This window comes from Odocoileus virginianus, chromosome 18 (genome assembly GCF_023699985.2).
Source record: "Odocoileus virginianus isolate 20LAN1187 ecotype Illinois chromosome 18, Ovbor_1.2, whole genome shotgun sequence".
Taxonomy (NCBI): Eukaryota; Metazoa; Chordata; class Mammalia; order Artiodactyla; family Cervidae; genus Odocoileus; species Odocoileus virginianus.
The window spans coordinates 9,985,525-10,002,247 of record NC_069691.1 but is presented as its reverse complement, the minus strand read 5'-3'; the positions used below and the strand labels follow the sequence as shown (position 1 = coordinate 10,002,247).

General features: G+C 41.5%; 1 protein-coding gene across 4 annotated transcripts in view; it reads left to right on the top strand.

The window, feature by feature from the left end:
- The window catches only part of PCSK5 (proprotein convertase subtilisin/kexin type 5), a 492,571-nt gene extending 475,946 nt beyond the window's left edge, over window positions 1-16,625 (top strand). For all 4 annotated transcript variants that reach the window (XM_070480332.1, XM_070480331.1, XM_070480335.1 and 1 more), the window contains 3 exons: window positions 6,113-6,213; window positions 7,989-8,175; window positions 13,624-16,625. In XM_070480332.1, coding sequence (XP_070336433.1) covers window positions 6,113-6,213; window positions 7,989-8,175; window positions 13,624-14,024 — 689 coding nt within the window. In that variant the 3' untranslated portion in view covers window positions 14,025-16,625. The remainder of the gene's footprint in view (window positions 1-6,112; window positions 6,214-7,988; window positions 8,176-13,623) is intronic.
- Window positions 16,626-16,723: the final 98 nt, after the last annotated feature.

Below are 16,723 nucleotides of genomic sequence, written 5' to 3'. Positions count from 1 at the left end.
ATGCAGCACTATGACCCAGATAATATCAATACAACTGTGAACAGGAAAAACAGGTTCCCTGCAGTCGAAAAGGCATATTTTATAATTGCTTGTTTACTTTTTTGTCTTCCTCTAGACTGAGATCCTCAAAGGCACACAGTAATGTGTCTTGCTTACCCTGGCTTCTCTAGCACTTGGCACGGTCACAGGAACGGCTGGCAGCCGCAGCGGGCTGCTTCAGGGGCTCCTGCGGGCGATGGTGGGGACCCCAGGCCAGGGCAGCAGGGGTCTGGTTCGCAGGCGGAGCCCCGCGCCTGCCCAAGGCCCGGGTTATGGTAGCAGCTACCACGGTCCTCAACACACCTAAGGCGGTGGAGCTCTGCGCTCTGTACAGCCTCGACCTCAATCCGTCATGACCGTCAGCGTGCCCTCCCCAGCCCCCCGCAGCTGAGGCAGCCAAGAAGTCCATCTCCAACCGGGAAGCGATGGAGAAGCTGGTGGGCATGGCGCACACCGGCTTTCCAAGAGCACCGCAGGCCTCCTCGCCTTCAAGGGTGAGGTGGAGACCGAGAAGTCAGTTCTTTCCTGGCCTGCCTCCAGGGCAAGGCCATTCAGCTCAGCAGCTTCGCGGACGTCTTCACGGTGAGCACGGCAGAGTTCAAAATGGATTTCACCACCCGCGACGAATTGGACTCCTTCACCTGTGCTGGAAGCAGTGAAGGAGACGCTGCCGGGGGAGGCCGAGCACGATGCCCGTGGCAGCGGGGGGCTGCCCGGAAACGGCACCTCCTCAAGCAGCAGGGCCCGGAGAGGCTGGGCCGGGAGGTTCTGCTCGAGGAGTCCAAGTCTGAGGAGATGCGGCAGGTGACCCCGCCTGGGAGGAGATGGCCGACCCGAACTCCCCCACCTTCAGCCTGGGGGACCCTGGACCTTGAGGCCCAGCACGCCGCGTCTTCTTCCAAGCCGCGGGCGCCTGGCGCGGGGTGACGCTCCAATCACAGGCGAGGCTTCACAAAGCCGCGGTTCGTGGCCTCCGGGTCTCGTTTCATTAGACCAAACACCTGAGCAGTGCCTCAATTAAGAACTGGTTCCTCGAGCGGCAGAAATTTCTGCAGCTGAAACAGCAGACAGACGAGCGCCAGAGGGGCAGAGGCACTGGAGCAGGGCAAAAGGAAAACAGAAAGAAGTAGCGGAACTGGAGACAAGGCAGAGAAGCTTCCGCAGGAGGGAACAGGAGCAGAGGGGCCGGGGATTCCATCAGAATCTTTCTAGAAGCTGCAGTAAACCAGCAAAATGCTGCGAGGGGGAAAAAAAAAAAAAACACAGAGAAAGGAAACCTCAGCAGGTCAGGAGGAGTCTGCAGCCCATAATGCTGATTGCGGGGCGGCTGAGCCAGGCCAAGGTACCGCCCCGCGTGGCGCCCACGGTCTCCATCTCCAGCGTGGACCGCCTCTTCCAGCTGAGATGTAACCTATGGGGGTTTTTTTGAAACTCCCAGCCACAGCCTCCCTCCTCCTTCGCTGGTTGCAACCGTAACCCCCACCCCCCCCATTGTCTAAACACGAAGAGGGGGAAAAACTTGGTTTCAGGGCTCGATACAGTTTTTGTCTTGTTTTAAAGTAACTCTAAGTAACATAAACATTAAATTACTCATAGCTAGAAAGTGCTTATAGGCTAGTGGACAACCTCAACTATCCTGGGAGTGGTCATGTGCTACAGTAGTCCTAGAATTTCTTTTATGCATCTCACAGCGTGGTGTGTCACTTCTGATCAATAGAAAGATAATCTAAGCCAGCTATATCTTCGTTTTTTTCAGTCACGTTTTAAAAATAAACAAGTACATTAATAATATATTAACCAACATATAAAAATATTTAACATATTGTCAATATGAAAATTATTTAGATTATACTTTTTTTTTTTGTACTGAGTCTCAAAATCTGATGTTTGTTTTACATTTACCCACAACTCAAATTGGAGTAGCTACATCACAAGTGCTCAATAGTCAATGTAGGGCTGCTGCTGCTGCTAAGTCACTTCAGTTGTGTCCGACTCTGTGTGACCCCATGGACGGCAGTCCACCAGCTCCTCTGTCCCTGGGATTCTCCAGATAAGAATACTGGAGTGGGTTGCCATTTCCTTCGCCAACTGTATGGCTAGGAGCTACCATATTGGACAGCTCATTTCTAATTTAGAACAGTGGTTTCAGATTGTGTTTTAGCAGTAGGCGATCTTCTTCAGATGAAACCTTTGGCTGAATCCTATTATGTACATAATCAGGGCAGAGCTGCTCAGTTTGGAGCAGAACAGGATATCAGAGCCCCATCTGATGCCCCCATTTGTCCCCTCCCAAGCACTTCCAGGCAGTTCTTGAGGCAGCTCCATGAATCCATAGCATACAGTGGTACCCATTCTTCACTCATCTACAATTGATTTTAATCTTTCAAAGAACTACCTCCCAAACAAACTACATTTAAATAATCATTAATTTGTGTTCTCTTTTTTTTTTTCCCATTTCAGAGGCATGTATAGTTGCTGCTCAGAACTTTTAATCAGGATCAGATAACAAAGAAGAGGTTACAGTGAATTGGGGGTGAAGTGGGAGAGTAGTGGGAACTTTGCATTGTCATTGGCCCTATGATAGTAAATATTGACGTTCTGTGAGGTTTTTTGGAAAGTTGAAGGTAGTACATCTGCTGCCGCAGTTACTAGATTTGTGGGGCTATCATTCCATTTAGGATTGCCAGGTAAAACACTGTATTTTAATTTTGTACATGTAAAAACACAAGTCCCATCTCCCTAGTTCAGTGCGGTGCTACTTGGGAGAGGAGAAACATTTGTTAATAGTTTCTAATCAGGATCAGGCAAGCATCATTAGGTGAGTTAATGTCTCTTAACATCAGTCAATCAAAACAGGGCAACACCAGCTTTTTAAGAATTTTGTGGGGATTGGAAAAATTTTTAGTGATGTCAGCACAGTTTGAAAAAACATAAATTTCTTTAGTTGGATTTGGGGTTTCCTGAGTGAATTAATGATGATGGTTTGGAGCATTTCCACGCTCAAAAATTCACCAGTACCTTCAGATGATGGAATACTAGTCAGTATTAAAGAGAGATGAGCTATCAAGCCATAAAAAGACACAGAGGAAACTTAAATACCTATTAGTGAAAGAGGCAACTCTGAAAAGGCTTCATACTATATGATTTCAACTATGTGACATTCTGGAAATGGTGTGGTTGGGGGGAGGAAGTGGATAGGGAGAGATGAATAGGCAGAGCACAGAGGATTTTTAGGGTAGTGAAAATATTCTGTATGATACTAAAATGATGGATACATGCAATTATACCCTTGTCCAAACCCATAGAATACTCAACACAAAGAGGGAAACCCAACATAAGCTGCAGACTTAGGGTGATTATGATATGTCAAAGAAGGTTTATCTTTGTTTAAAAAAAATTCCATTCTGGTGAGTCATGTTAGTAATGGGGAAGGCTATGCATGTGTGAAGGCAGGAGGTATACAGGAAATCCTTGTACGTCTCTGTCAAAGATTTTGTTGTAAACCTAAAACTGCTCTAAAAGAATAATAATAGTAAAGTCTTAAAGATAAATTTCATCAACACAGCCTCCCTGAGATTGTATTCCAGGGATAACGGGGCATAGCTGGGTGAATCTTAAAGCCACTCTGAGAGTTTGTGCCTCCTCTCCTGTATTTGACGTGAACCCCGAGTATTCCTGGTCAATGCTTTCTATCTTTGATGTTCATTTCTTCTGCCTTCCTTTCTTCACCTACCACACATATCCTTTGCTGGTTAATGAATCTTTGTGCTGCCTTCTGATTTTGCAATATAGAGATTACAAAATGTGGGGACAAGTTTTCTCCTGGGTTGTAAACTGGGTGAAAAAACAAAGGATGAATTCTTTCCTTCTTAAAGTATTAGCTGTCATACTAAGAAATGAGGGTGCATAAAGGGTACAGGGAAAATTTCCCACCCTAAATAAGTAATTTACCGAGTAGATTGTGTTTCATTCACATTTGACTGCCCAATAATATTAGGCTGTTACAAAATACTTAAAAGAACTGAAGGGGTTGGGGAAGGACAACCTACTAAGGGCCAGGATGTGTCTTTTCTGCACCATGTTTCTTTATAATTAGCTCTTTCCTTGCCTTCATGCATTTCACTTTGTATTTACCCTCCACACAAAATTGTTTTAAATAAAAATCCAGGCTGGTTAACCAAGCCTCCTAACTCTCTCAAGCTGCCTCTCTTCCAGTATGGAATGACACCATAGACAGACCCTGGGGTGGCTCTGCATTATTGAATTCATCCCCTGGGGGTCAACCAAGGGAGAGCAGATGGTGAGCTGTTCTGAATTTTAGGGAAATACCAAAGCTGTCTTTATAGGTCCCAAGGTTCCTACAGATCCTTCGAAGCAATGATAAATGTAAGGTGTTAAACTTGGGAAAAAAATTAGAAAACACTTGGAAATTAACAAACTACCTTTTGCAAAAGACACAGAGTACCCTAAGTATGCAGATTTTGTAACAAATCAGCGTAGGCAATGTAAATAGAGTCCTGGCTTGTCACCCAGAGGTGACAGGTAGTACCTTTAGGAATTTCCCAGAATCCAAGCCAAATTGCTCCTAGCCTCCAGGAAAATGTAAGCAAACTTACAGCTCAAATTTTGTGACCTAACCTTTTACACCCTTTTTCCCCTTCTGTTAATTTCTCCTACCTTTAATTTCTCTTCATAAAGGGAAAAAAAACCCACATTTTTGTGTTTAAAATTGGAGTAAGACACTGAAGATAAATTTTAGAAAACTGGCGAGGGGGAAGGAAAGAAGTAGGAGAAGATTGATTCTCTCATCAGAGACCACAACTGTGTTCCAGAACATGTAGGAAATTCTACATGAAGCTGGAGGGAATATAGAAATAGAATGGCTTTGAATTTATATCACTATAGGCAGCCCCCAATCTAAGAAGTTTGGTAATAAAGATTTATTATCTGAGCTGTTGTTCAGAAGTCAGAATTCACTTTTTCATAGAAACATTATAAATGATCGGGTTCATAGATCAGGTATGAAAAGTAGATTGAAATCCATAGTGAATTTAAGATGAGGACTCAAGGTTCTACTTCGAGTTCAACTAACCACCCATTACAGTATTTTTCTAATGGAAAGATCTACAGATCACGTTCCAGCTCACGGTGTCAGGCACATTCCATGCCGCATCGTCTCCCTGCTCTTGCTTCTCTTTCTAACGCAGTGAACTAGAGCTCAGCTCTCCTGTTCCCAAACTCTCTCCAGAAGTTATCCCTTGCTAACTGCATAGAAAGAAATGCTTGGGTTAGTCATTCTTTGGGTCTCTGAGTTAGGAGAGAAGTGTTACCTCCGCTGGAAGCAGACTTCCTCCTCTTGGTTCATGTGTGAAGACAAGTAGTATGATCAAAGAGCTCTGCACTGTCAGTCAACAAACCTGGTCCAACTCTTGACTCAGCCATTCTCCATGTAACCTGGACTGACGAATTCACGTGTCTGGGCGTTAGTTTACATTTATTTAAAAATTAAATAAATAGAATGTCAAATTTCTGAGAAGAGAGTTTACTGCTTTCTAGAGAATTTCAAAGGAACCTATCATGACAATGCTCAAAATTGAGAACTACTGGACAAAATGATCTAAATTCTTTTAGCCCTAGCATTTTAAATTGCAAGTCTGGTGTTATTTCTTAATTAGGAACTGTCCATTCATGATTTACTCATCAAGTTTTGGAGCCCTTCAAATCACTCTCATCCTCTCTACTAGTTAAACTATAAGCAGAATGATAAATAAAAGCTATTACAAACTTTCTACATGATTTGTCACTCTCTGAAAATCTTTTCTTTTGCTGTAATAAAGTATCTGTCATCTCCTAACCCATAATTTCCAAACTGAGTTTATGTTGATTAGACTAACTGGGTAAGTTTTAGATCTTTACTTGGTATCTCATAGTCTTTGTTTTTCCATATCCTCAATCATTCACCTTTCTACTTCAAGTTACTTGATGTGTTCTTGCTCCTGTTTCAGATCCAAGACAGAGATTGAAATCTAAGGTCAGTCTCATAACTTGGAATCCTTCTGTTTTTGTCTTTCAGGGAAAGGAGCATTGAACTGCTTGTCCTGTGTGTGGAGCTACCACCTGGTGGGAGGACTGTGTACCTCGGACTGTCTTGTGGGGGAGTTCAGAGTGGGAGAGGTATGCGGACTGTCTTGTGGGGGAGTTCAGAGTGGGAGAGGCACAGAGCTGGGTGTGGTGTGCCTTCACTCACTGCTGCAGAGGGACGTGAGCTAGTTTCTGCTTGTCCTTTTGGGCAAAGTCCAAAAAAATCATAAAATCGCTACACACACTATAGCTCAGGTTTAATATTTGTAAATCTTCTACCACTGCATTGTGGAATAATGGCACTACCCATCTGTAACCTTAATTCCAATCAAAGGAGCTGAGAAGACCTGAGAGAAATAATGGGACGTTATTTAATGAAGACAACAATATATTGCTCACAACCCTAGAAGTTTCAGGTCTACATAGGAATATTATGCCAGAAATAAGAACTGTCTTCTCTTCTCCCCCTCTGCTGACTAACCTGAAACATCTGAAGAATGTTAGAACTACACAACCAGTGTTGGTCCTTCTCCTCCTCCCTTCACAGACTATCAAGAGAGAGACGTTTCATTTGCTAGCCTAGAAACCATGAATTCTGAGTCCACTTTTTTTTTAATTTATTTATTTTTTACTGAAGGATAATTGCTTTACAGAATTTTGCTGTTTTCTGTGAAATCTCAACATGAATCAACCATAGGTATACCTGAGTCCACTAACTTCTTGATTGTGTTTCCAAACTTTAGAAATTAAGTAAATGGTAAAACTCACATGACCCACCATATTCACATATGCCAGTCTCTTTAAATTCGGATAAGAGCCCTGAGTACACTTTGGAGAAACCGAGAATCTGAGAGGTTAAATACAGTACACTGATAAAGATTATACAAGTAGTAAATAACAAAGTTGGGATTAAACCCAGGGGTTCTGACTCCTAATCCAGGATTTGATGAAATCTCAGCTGAGAAAGCATCTTATCAGCACCTGGAAATTGCCAAACAGTGGCAATTTTCATTCCTTCTTTTTCTGCCTTCCAAAGTGCAGAAGTGAAATAAGAAGGTATGTTCCCTCATCCACATTTTCAGCACCAGTGAAATGAAGCAGCTTATTGGGAGGGAAGTCACTTTATTTAATCTCTCAACAATCTTTCCACTGATATTTCACTGTGTTAGCTAAACAGTCACAATTTATATTATCCTAGGGCAGAGGCACACAAGAATCTTAATAGCCAGAGGCCGGGCAGATCATATAAATGAGTCAAGAGTGCTGGGTCAAAAAAACAAAAAACAGTGCAAACTTGACCATAGGCAGAGTATGACATTTCATCTATGTGTTGGTGACATCAGAGCACACTCTGAGGATTGTATTAAATAGGAGAACGCAAAAAGGGGCCTGCCACTCAACTCTATCTGTGATATGGGGGTGATGAATCCAGTGTTGATAAGTCTGATAGTTTTGACAGAGAAACCCAGAACTGACTTATGTGTGAAATATCCCAATTTTGAAATGTAGGCAATGAGTTCAAATTTATTTAAACCATGAAATCCAATTGAGTATGGACCAAACAAAACTTGTCCTTGACCAGGTCCAGCTCATGGCCATCAGGGTGTAACCTGAGCTATCCTAGAAGCTTGTTCTCACTGTTATCACCAGCAGATCTCTGAGGAAAAGCTCAACACTGGCTCCATCGAGTGCAGACAGCCGGTTCTGTCTTTCACCCAGAAGAGTTAAAATGGACCCAGAACAAATCAGCTTTCTGCCATCCCCGACCTGCTCCTTCTTTATCCAGAGGAGAGGGAACTGCCATCTGGGAACTCTCAGTGTCTTGTTAATTTCTCCACACTCAAAAGGAATCTGATTGTTCTTAACAGGGGGAGAAATTTAACTGTGAAAAGTGCCACGAGAGCTGCATAGAATGCAAGGGTCCCGGCAGCAGGAACTGCACCGTGTGCCCTGCCGGCCTGGTGCTGCACATGGACGACAGCCGCTGCCTGCGTTGCTGCAATGCCTCCGGTCCCACCAGTGCCCAGGAGTGCTGTGACTGCCACAATACCCAAGGTGAGGGGAGGGGAAGCGAGTTTTGCAGAACCAGAGGAAGGACGTGTCCTCGGGATGCTCACAGGAGCATGAGGGGGAGAGGGATGGGACGTTTCAGAGGACCAATAGAGCTGCCTTTTTTTCTAATGACTTTTTAAATGTATTTTTAGTTGAAGTATAGTTGATTTATAATGTTAGTTTCTGGTGTACAGCAAAGTGATTCAGTTATATATATGCGTTTCTGCTTGTTCAGTTGCTTCAGTCGTGTCCGACTCTTTGTGACCTCATGGACTGTAGCCCACCAGACTCCTCTGTCCATGGGATTTTCCAGGCAAGAATACTAGAACAGGTTACCATGCCCTCCTCCAGGAGATCATTCTGACCTAGGGATTGAACCCATGTATCTTGCATTGCAGGCAGATTCTTTACCACTGAGCCATGGGGGAAGATTTATATGTTTTATATATATATATATTTATATACAACATATAGTCTTTCATATTTTTCCAGTATGGCTTATTATAAGATAAAGCTACCTTTTTATTGAGTGCTTACTATTTGTCTAGTATATTTGGAACTTTCTGTCCACTATTTAAGTAGATAATATCAATCCCATTTTACTGATGAGAAGACTTGGGTTCAAAGGATTTGATTAGTATGCCCAGAAGATCCCCCTGAAGGAGGGAATGGCAACCCACTCCAGTATTCTTGCCTGGAGAATTCCATGGACAGGGGAGTCCATACCAATGTTAAGAGGCTCATGTGAAATTAGAACATGGGTCATTTGGACTAAAAGCCAGCATTCTTTCCACTCCTGTGCTGCCTCCCAGATTCAAACTCAAGCAGGTCTAAAGTTTCATCTTTATAAATTTATAAACTTTATTCCTTTTTTTTTTTTTTTTTTTGGTTTTTCCTTTCTTAGGAAAAAAGGAAAAGAATCACCTATCACAGAAACTGATGCCAATATTATCTTGATTCTGTTGAAAAATCATTCTGTGGAAGTCAGTTCAAATCCAGGGCTCCCATTAGAGACTTAAGACATTTTATAAATGAGATTTTATTGAAGGCTTTCTTACAAAACCCAGTTTACCAATTCCAACCCCTGAACTGTCTCCCCACCCCAACCCCACTTGTATAGATACTTGGTTCTCATTGGCTACAAGCTTAGAAAGGCCACAAATGGAGTGATATCTTCTAAAAAGAAAAATGTAAATTTTTTTAAAAAATTTATTTTAATTGGAGGCTAATTACCTTACAGTATTGCAGTGGTTTTTGCCATACATTGACATGAATCAGCCATGGGTTTACATGTATTCCCCATCCTGAACCCCCCTCCCACCTTCCTCCCCATCCCATCCCTGTGGGTCATCCCAGTGTACCAACCCTGAACACCCTGTCTCATGCATTGAACCTGGACCGGCGATCTGTTTCACATATGATAATATACATGTTGCAGTGCTATTCTCTCAGATCATCCCACCCTCGCCTTCTCCCACAGAGTCCAAAACACTGTTCTATACATCCGTGTCTGTTTTGCTATCTCACATATAGGGTTATCATTACCATCTTTCTAAATTCCATATATATGTGTTAGTGTACTGTATTGGTGTTTTTCTTTCTGGCTCACTTCACTCTGTATAATAGGCTCCAGTTTCATCCACCTCATAAGAACTGATTCAAATGTATTTTTTTAATGGCTGAGTAATATTCCATGGTGTATATGTACCACAGATTTCTTATCCATTCGTCTGCCAATGGACATCTAGATTGCTTCCATGTCCTGGCTATTATAAACAGTGCTGCGATGAACATTGGGGTGCACGTGTCTCTTTCAATTCTGGTTTCCTCGGTGTGTATGCCCAGCAGTGGGATTGCTGGGTCATATGACTCATTGGAAAAGACCCTGATGCTGGGAGGGATTGGGGGCAGGAAAAGAAGGGGACGATGGAGGATGAGATGGCTGGATGGCATCACCGACTCGATGGACATGAGTTTGAGTAATCCCCGGGAGTTGGTGATGGACAGGGAGGCCTGGCGTGCTGCAATTCATGGGGTCACAAAGAGTCGGACACGACTGAGTGACTGAACTGAACTGATGGCAGTTCTATTTCCAGTTTTTTAAGGAATCTCCGCATTGTTTTCCATAGTGGCTGTACGAGTTTGCATTCCCACCAACAGTGTAAGAGGGTTCCCTTTTCTCCACACCCTCTCCAGCATTTATTGCTTGTAGACTTTTGGATAGCAGCCATCCTGACTGGCGTGTAATGGTACCTCATTGTGGTTTTGATTTGCATTTCTCTGATAATGAGTGATGTTGAGCATCTTTTCATGTGTTTGTTAGCCATCTGTATGTCGTCTTTGGAGAAATGTCTGTTTAGTTCTTTGGCCCATTTTTTGATTGGGTCGTTTATTTTTCTGGGATTGAGCTGCAGGAGTTGCTTATATATTTTTGAGATTAAATCTTTGTCAGTTGCTTCGTTTGCTATTATTTTCTCCCATTCTGAAGGCTGTATTTTCACTTTGCTTATAGTTTCCTTCGTTGTGTAAAAGCTTTTAAGTTTAATTAGGTCCCATTTTTTTATTTTTGCGTTTATTTCCATTACTCTGGGAGGTGGGTCATAGAGGATCCTGCTGTGATTTATGTCGGAGAGTGTTTTGCCTATGTTCTCCTCTAGGAGTTTTATAGTTTCTGGTCTTATGTTTAGATCTTTAATCCATTTTGAGTTTATTTTTGTGTATGGTGTTAGAGAGTGTTCTAGTTCCATTCTTTTACAAGTGGTTGACCAGTTTTCCCTGCACCACTTGTTTTTTCTTTTCTCCATTGTATATTCTTGCCTCCTTTGTCAAAGATAAGGTGTCCATAAGTGCGTAGATTTATCTCTGGGCTTTCTAGTTTGTTCCATTGATCTATATTTCTGTCTTTGTGCCAGTACCATACTGTCTTGATGACTGTGGCTTTGTAGTAGAGCCTGAAGTCAGGCAGGTTGATTCCTCCAGTTCCATTCTTCTAAAAAGAAAAATACAAATTCTTAAAACATTCTATAGTGCAAAAGTATATCATTTCTTTGGGGTTCAGCTACATCATGGCTTGACAAAAAAAGAAACATCATATTTATGGGAACCTGTCCATTTATAAAAAAAAAAGTAAACCCCAGACCCCAAACCACTACTGGCCTTTTCTGTTTTATTTTTTATCAACCTTTTCACTTCTAAATATCCTGTTTCCAAAAACTAATTATTTCCTCCTTTCAGCAATCCTGCCTCCATGAGCAGCTGGTTTTCCCAGCTCTTCACACACATCCACCTTCAGGGTCTGATTGCTTATTATTCATGCTGTGTCATCTAAGAATAATAACCCTCAATGCATTGATGGCTTCAAATGAAACCAGAAGTGTGTGCATGTTGGATGTAGAGTTTCAGCAAGACTTTTACAACTAAGAACTACTTATTCAGCTTTCCTGGGCTTTCTGTAGCTCTTGAAGATTCACCTGGGGCAACTCTGCAAAAGACTAAATACTCTTGATTACCTGCTCATTCTTTACTGTGTCACTCGGCTCCTTCAAAGAAGAACCCATATCACAGAAACTGATGCTAACTCTCCAAGCCTAAGACTGGAGGATAGTAAGACAGGATTGTATATGATGCCCTATTAACTGAAACAACCTCACAAGGTCTTTTATTGAGTCTCCTGTCTCAGACAGGGTTTATCACAAATTACCACATACAGAGGGCTTCCAAGGTAGCTCCAGTGGTAAAGAATCTGCCTGCCAATGCAGGAGACACAAGAGACATGGGCTTGATCCCTAAGTCAGGAGGATCCCCTGGAGGAGGGCATGGTAACCCATTCCAGGATTCTTGCCTGGAGAATGCCATGGACACAGGAGCCTGGCAGGCTATGATCCATAAGGTCACAAAGAGCCAAACACGACTTAGCAGGCACACACCACACACAGATTGCAATCCTTATTGCTTATCCTTCCCTCTAGTGCTTTAATATTTCCTCCAGTGGAAAAATTCTGTTCTAGTATATTAATGATAAAAGTAGTCATGATGGTACTGTTACTTTAGGAGATGAAATTCTGTTTGATGGGCAAAATCCCATGAGGATGAAAGTTAGGATAAAATTTTTAAAAAAACTTGTTTATCACTAGCAAAAAGAGAAGAAAAGAAACACATAGTGGTGATGATGATGAATCACACCTAATTGGCCAATATATATTAAGCAAAAGTAATTAACTCTAAAATAACTGGCACAGTATTATATCCATTAAGCTAGTGTACATAATGTACCTAGAATCTCATAAAACATCCTGAGGGCAGAACTAGTTGGTTCAAAAAATATTTATGGAAAATGTACTGTTTTATTTAAACTTGTACATCCAATAAAGCCTGCTAGTTTTTCTTTCTAGTTCTTTCATACTCTCACACTCCCATTTGGTGGGTTAAAGAATAGAAAAAAAAAATTAGGTAAATCATACCACCTGAATAAATGAGTGAAAATGAGTTCATCACTGAGTTATGAAACTGTTTTGGTTGCTCCATGTTCTCAATTAAGTCATCAAAACCAAGGATGATGAATGATAGAGAGGCAGAGCTGTCAGCTTCAGAAATCTTAGTTATGATAGAAGAAATCTACCACTCAATTTGGCAGTCAAAATTTAAAGATGAGAGGGAAACAAGAATTTAAAGATGGTAGTTTTCTTCCTGTCAGATAAGGTCCACAGGATGTCAGAAAGTAAAAAAAAAAAAAAAATTGCCAGTGTTTTGCCCTATTGTCTCCAGACAGTAGCCTAAAGTAGGGATTTCTGGGTTTTAATTCCGATCACTCCACAAACAACTTCTAACCTCTGACGATGTGATAATTCAGTTTCTCTCTGTGGGTCTCCATCTCCTCAACTATCAAACAAAACTGACCTGTGATTTCTATGGCCCCACACAGCAATGAATCAATGGTTTTATAAATAATCTGTTCCTGTCTTTGAATGATGGGACAATCCTGTTGAATCAGGTTTAAATGTAAACCTGATTTAAAGCTGGGGAAAAGACTCAGTCTTAGAAAAAGCTAAAGTTGAAACAGAAATAGAGCATTTAACAATAACTGCAACCTAGTCCAGAATGGAATTTTTCTCTCAAGAAGGGAAGAAAGAATCGATTTGGTAAGGTTGGACCCTTGATGACTGACCCGTGAGGTGTGGATATGACGGGGGGCTCCCTTTGGGCCTCAGACTGACCTTCACCCTAGAAGAGTTTGTTGGTGTCATCTCAGATGGGCTGAAACTCTCCTGGAGTACACACAGCAGTTCTGTAGAGGGACATGCTCTCTAAATAAATCAAAGACAGTGGTTCTGCTATTTTAGACTCAAAAGATAAAGGTGAAACCCTTTACTTCAGAAACTAATTTTCTCCGTTCCATTTCTTCTCTTCCACCCTTCCCCTCTGTCCTCTTCCTTTGGGATCATCTTCCAACAGATGAGTGTATCCTTCAAGCACGTGAGGTTGAGCCTGCAGGTGAGCGTTCCAAGACAGCCCTGTTGATGACTTCCTCCATCATGCTGGTGCTTCTGCTCGGGGCAGCTGTGATTGTCTGGAGGAAATCTCGGGGCAGAGCCAAGTCAACAGAAAAAGGCGGCTATGCAAAGCTGGCTGAACCTAGCGTGTCTTACTCCTCCTATAAGAGCAGCCATCGTGAGAGCTTTGAAGAGGATCAGGTGATTGAGTACAGAGACCGGGAGTATGATGAGGATGAGGATGATGACATTGTCTACATGGGCCAAGATGGCACTGTCTACCGGAAATTTAAGTATGGGCTTCTGGATGATGACAATGAAGATGACCTGGAATACGATGATGAGAGCTACTCCTACCAGTAAACAGAGGCCATGCCCACCCCACCACATTCCGCTCATGGGCATGCATGTGAGCATTACAGTGTTGGATTTTATCCCAACGTACCAGGCTGACGTGAGGGTGTTTTTCTTCTTAACCAAGAATCCAACTAGAGTATATGAGAGTGCTGAAATATTTTGTTCTTTTGGATGGTTAAACTCAATTAACCATAATTATTCAACCATGATTGAGAAATAAGGATAAAATTTGGAGGAATTGTTCTCGAAACAGTATCTCAAGACATAAAACATAGGAAGTTTTTTTTTTAAAGTGAAATTTTTGTGCAAACCATTTCATGTAATTAAAAAAAAGAAATAGACCTATAGAAATTCTGTTTCTCAGCTGCATTGTAGAGATATTTGCTACCTTTTCAATTTCTGATATTTCTGTAATTGATTTTGGGGGATGAGGAGACAAAAGAACTGTTTGTCTTAGGGGATTTTCCTCCCCTTTTAGTTCTCTTGGGGCAGAGATTTGTTCCTTAAGAGACCACTAAAGAAAGTTCTCCTCCTCATGCCATTTATACCAATTACTCCAGCTCCCTGAGTAATAGAGACCACCTCTGCTGAGGCTGATCAGGATCTATTTATAGACAGGAGAAAAGACATGAGAGGTTGCTTCAGAGCTAGGGAAGCATGCATCCTCCATGCCTTGGTTCCTCTGCAGTAGTCCATAGTCATGATGATCCTAGAGCAAGCTCAGGCAGGAGACTGGTGACAGCAAGCCCAGGAGGAAAGACATCACCATTTCTAAGAATGGTCAGTCTTACATTCTCGTGATTTTTCTAAGGGTGTTTCTGGTTAGAAACAACAGCTAAAACATCAAGTAATAAAAGAAAATTGGCAATGTTAACCTAACATAAAATGGGATGAAATGACAAAAACTTCAGATACTCTTTTAAAAAAAAGACTTTAGCTACTAAATTAAAGAGCTTTTATGAACAGCCCATCACAGAACTGTGGGCTCGCCACAGAAAAAGTTAGAATGTAGTCTAACATGGAAATTCCCAACATCCTGCTCACCAGCTTAATCCAGCTGCTGACCAGCCTTCCAACACTCTTCATCTCTATGATTTTTTGTTTCTAGACATCCTAGGCATCCCTTTTTCCATCCTCCTGTCAAGTATACTCTTGGATTTGTGCACACAGGAAAGTTTTTCTGCAGGCAATACAGAGAAGAGTTCCTGCTAAGTGAAATTTAGTAAGCAGGGTTTTATGTATTTCCTTGTCAAAACAGAAGTGATTGGCAGTCTTGGGAGTGAACCACCAGAAAGAGATATTTTCAGATAATGAGGACAATCACACACAAACATAAATGTATTTCACACTATGTACTAGGTACCAAGCTCGATAATTCCTTTTAAAAACTCACCCCATTTAATATCACTGTAACTTCTTAAGGTTGGTACCATTATTACTCTTTTTTTGAATAGGAAAGCCAAGGCTTATGAAAAGTTAAATAGCCCAAGGTCACAGAAAGCTTATCAAGGTTTAGGGGAAAAAGGATGACACTAAAATGTGTGTTCCTAAAAACTATGCTACACTGACACGGAATAGAAAAAGAAGCATCCTAAATCTAATGAAGGCCTATCTTACTTTATGATATGGCAATGCTATTCTCTTTCCTGAATGTGTACATTTTCTTTTTTTAAAAAAACATATCACTGACACAGGAAATCTTTGTAAAGAAGTCTTGGGTTTACTGAAGGCCTCTGTGTTTCTTTAAGGGAAAGCTCTTAAAACAAAGATTGGCAGACTTTCTCTGAGAAGAGCCAGATAGTAAATACTTTAGGCTTTGCACAACTCTCAGCTTTGCCATTGTGGCATGCATGCAGCCAACCCACAACAAATGGGTGGGCTGTGCTCCAAGAAAACTTTATTTATGGACACTGAACTTTGGATTTAAGATAATTTTCACATATCATAAAATAGTATCCTTCTTTTGATTTTTTTCCTCAGTCACTTAAAAATGTGAAAAGTCATTCTTGCCTCAAGGCAGTAAAGAAACAGGTGATGGACCAGATTTGGCCAAGAGACTGTAATTTGCTGACAAAAATTCCTAAGAGACCATGTATATCACAGACACATATGATATGGTCCAAAAAATTTTGATCATTTAAAATCACCCCCTGAAAATCTATTTGAAATCTTTATAGATCCTTTTCCAAATCTTAGAAACAAATAGAAATACATATAAGATAGCCATCTCATCATGGAGAATGGAATGGCAGTCCACTCTAGAATTCTTGCCAGGAAATCTCATGGACAGAGGAACCTGGTGGACTACAGTCAGTGGGCTTGCAAAGAGCCAGACACAACTGAGCAACTGAGCGTCGTGCATGCACCAGCCGTTTGATCAATGGGAGAATTCCTCATCGCTTGTTGTGTAATTGGAGTGTAGCCTATGGAAATAAGTGATTTTGTTTACACTGTGTTGTGCATCTTCCCTGATAATTCAAAACTCTGATAAACTGAGTCTGACATTTCTCTGTGTAGCATGGAAATCGTTTCCCAAGAAAATTCTGTCTTTAGGATACACAATTAAGCATTAAATGAGGTCAAGATGACCTTGAAAACTAAGAAAAATTGTGTCATTACTCTATGTGATCCTAAAAAGAAGGCTCAAACTGTTTATGGGTACTGTGACATCTTTCCTTCTTTGTTCACAGTTAGGCCACATTATT